This window comes from Enhydra lutris, unplaced genomic scaffold (genome assembly GCF_002288905.1).
Source record: "Enhydra lutris kenyoni isolate GAN:26980312 unplaced genomic scaffold, ASM228890v2 scaffoldscaffold9, whole genome shotgun sequence".
In the NCBI taxonomy this organism is placed as follows: domain Eukaryota; kingdom Metazoa; phylum Chordata; class Mammalia; order Carnivora; family Mustelidae; genus Enhydra; species Enhydra lutris.
The window spans coordinates 40,418,928-40,420,982 of record NW_019154093.1 but is presented as its reverse complement, the minus strand read 5'-3'; the positions used below and the strand labels follow the sequence as shown (position 1 = coordinate 40,420,982).

The 2,055-nt window shown below is 47.7% G+C and overlaps 1 protein-coding gene across 2 annotated transcripts; it reads right to left on the bottom strand.

Moving 5' to 3' along the window:
• Positions 1-670: 670 nt before the first annotated feature.
• LOC111143471 (ras-related protein Rab-5B-like) lies at positions 671-1,574 on the bottom strand. 2 transcript variants are annotated; one of them, XM_022497246.1, is made up of 2 exons: positions 1,245-1,574; positions 933-1,133 (listed from the first exon to the last, which is right to left on the bottom strand). In XM_022497246.1, exons 1-2 carry the CDS (start codon positions 1,572-1,574, stop codon positions 933-935), a joined length of 531 nt encoding a protein of 176 aa, XP_022352954.1. The 2 variants fall into 2 exon arrangements, with proteins under 2 accessions (XP_022352953.1, XP_022352954.1); XM_022497245.1 differs by having other exon boundaries at positions 671-1,574.
• Positions 1,575-2,055: the final 481 nt, after the last annotated feature.

Here is a 2,055-nt window from a genome sequence, read left to right as displayed (position 1 = left end):
AAAGGCCAGGAGTGGGGGGGGGGGCATTCATATGTATAAATCAGAGGATGGGTATCAGAAGCTGGTCCCTCCTCTAATTAGATCACAGCAGAGCCAAAGATGCAGGCAACCAGTGAAAATTCTTTGGAGGACTCTGGGGTCCAGAGTCTCCCCCACTATGGGGGAGGAGCTACCTAAGAGGCTGGGTGAGGGGGTAGTTAGGCCTTGGAACAGTTCCAGAGCCACAGGTGACACTACATCTCCACCTTCTCCACCTCTGCCCAGTTAACTAACACAACTCCTATCCGGTACCCAAGAGCTTGCCTTCCATTTCTCACCTCTACCTAGAAACACCCTCCACAAGGCCAACTCGTGGAGACTGCAGTGTTTTCATATGAGAAACTCCAACCCCCCTCTCCCAAAAAAGGAACTGTTTCCTTACTCCCTCCTGCTCTGAGCCTTACTCTCCCCCCAGGGCCCTTAATGTGACTGAACTGGAAATCTCCTTCCTCAGTTCCTGGGTTCATCACCTTCTCCATCCTGGGGAGAGGAGGAAAAGGGGATCAAGAACAGGGATTGACCAAAAGCAGAAGGGGAAAGGGCAGAAGACAAAAAAATGTTTTCTGAAAAAATGAGGAGGAGGAGAAGGAGGAAAGATAAGTAGGTCACTGTCTTGCACCTATAATACAAAGTGAAGAAAGTTTGTTTTGGAAGGTAAGTCCTGGGGGCTCTGACCCCTAAGCCCCAGAGTAGGGGTAGGAGGCCAGTGGCAACAGCCTGGCATTGGTTGCTGAAGCGTTAAAAAGTGCCATGACAGAGCTGTCATGAGGCAGCCCTTGGGAGCTAGGGCTCAGTGAGCGGTTACCTTAGGGGCTGTGTGCTGAGGGGTGGGGATGGAGGTTATTTCTTAGCTCTCGTGCTAGCTCCATACTTGTTTGCTGCTAGCCACCCCCTCAGTTGCTACAACACTGGCTCTTGTTCTGCTGGGACTGTTCATGGAGATCCACACCCCGGCTTCGGCCTGCTGCACCCCCCAGATTCTGGGGTTCACTCTTTGGCAACTTCTTAGCTATTGCCAGGAAGAGATCATTCATAGCTGTCTTGGCTGAAGTCTCCATAAACAATAAGCTGTTGTCATCTGCATACACCTGGGCCTCTTCATACTCCACCATGTGCTTATTGGCCAGGTCAGCTTTGTTCCCTGCCAGGGCAATAACGATGCTAGGACTGGCCTGTCGCTGTAGTTCCTTTACCCATGTCTTCACTCGGGCAAAGGTTTCCTGATTAGTAATGTCATAAACCACAATGGCAGCTTGGGCACCTTTGTAGTACATGGGGGCCAAACTATGGTATCGTTCCTGCCCAGCTGTGTCCCAGATCTCAAACTTGACTGTTGTGTCTTCTAGACAAACAGACTGGGTGAGGAAGGCCACTCCAATGGTGCTCTCTTGGTACTCATTGAACTGCCCTTTGACAAAACGTAATACCAGGCTAGACTTCCCCACTGCAGATTCACCCAGCAGGACCAATTTGAACTGGCATATTTTGCTGGCCTGGAGCTGCCCATTGGGCCTGGCTGTGCTTCCACTAGTCATGGCTAGATTATGAGAATGGGAAAGGGTGGAGGGAGGGGGATGCCACAAAGCGGCAAAGAGGGGAGGGGGAAAGGGGAGGGGACTTTAGGCTTCAATAGTCCTGGGGCTCCATCTCCCCCGATGGGCCAAAGTCTGTGTCGAACAGACAAACAGCTGCAGCTCAACCAAACCCTCCTGCCCCTCCTCTCAATATTTTAAAATAAATATGAATTTGTTATAAATTTTTGATACATTTGCTATAATCTTAAAAGAAAGTGCCCTTAGAACTTTCATTGAAGGAATATTGCTTAGAGTATTTTATTACGAATGGGTGTTGAATTTGATTTTAGAATTTTTCTGAATCAATTGAAATAATCAAATTTTTTCTCCTTTATTAAGATGGGTTGCATTCATAAATGTTTGAACATAGTATCAGTATCAAATTATTGGAACAAATTCAGCCTAAGACATATTTTTAGATATTCAAGGTTAATTTTGTTGA

Excerpts from the sequence above, each read along its gene's own strand:
- LOC111143471 (XM_022497245.1), bottom strand. The coding sequence starts at position 1,574 with ATGACTAGTGGAAGCACAGCCAGGCCCAATGGGCAGCTCCAGGCCAGC.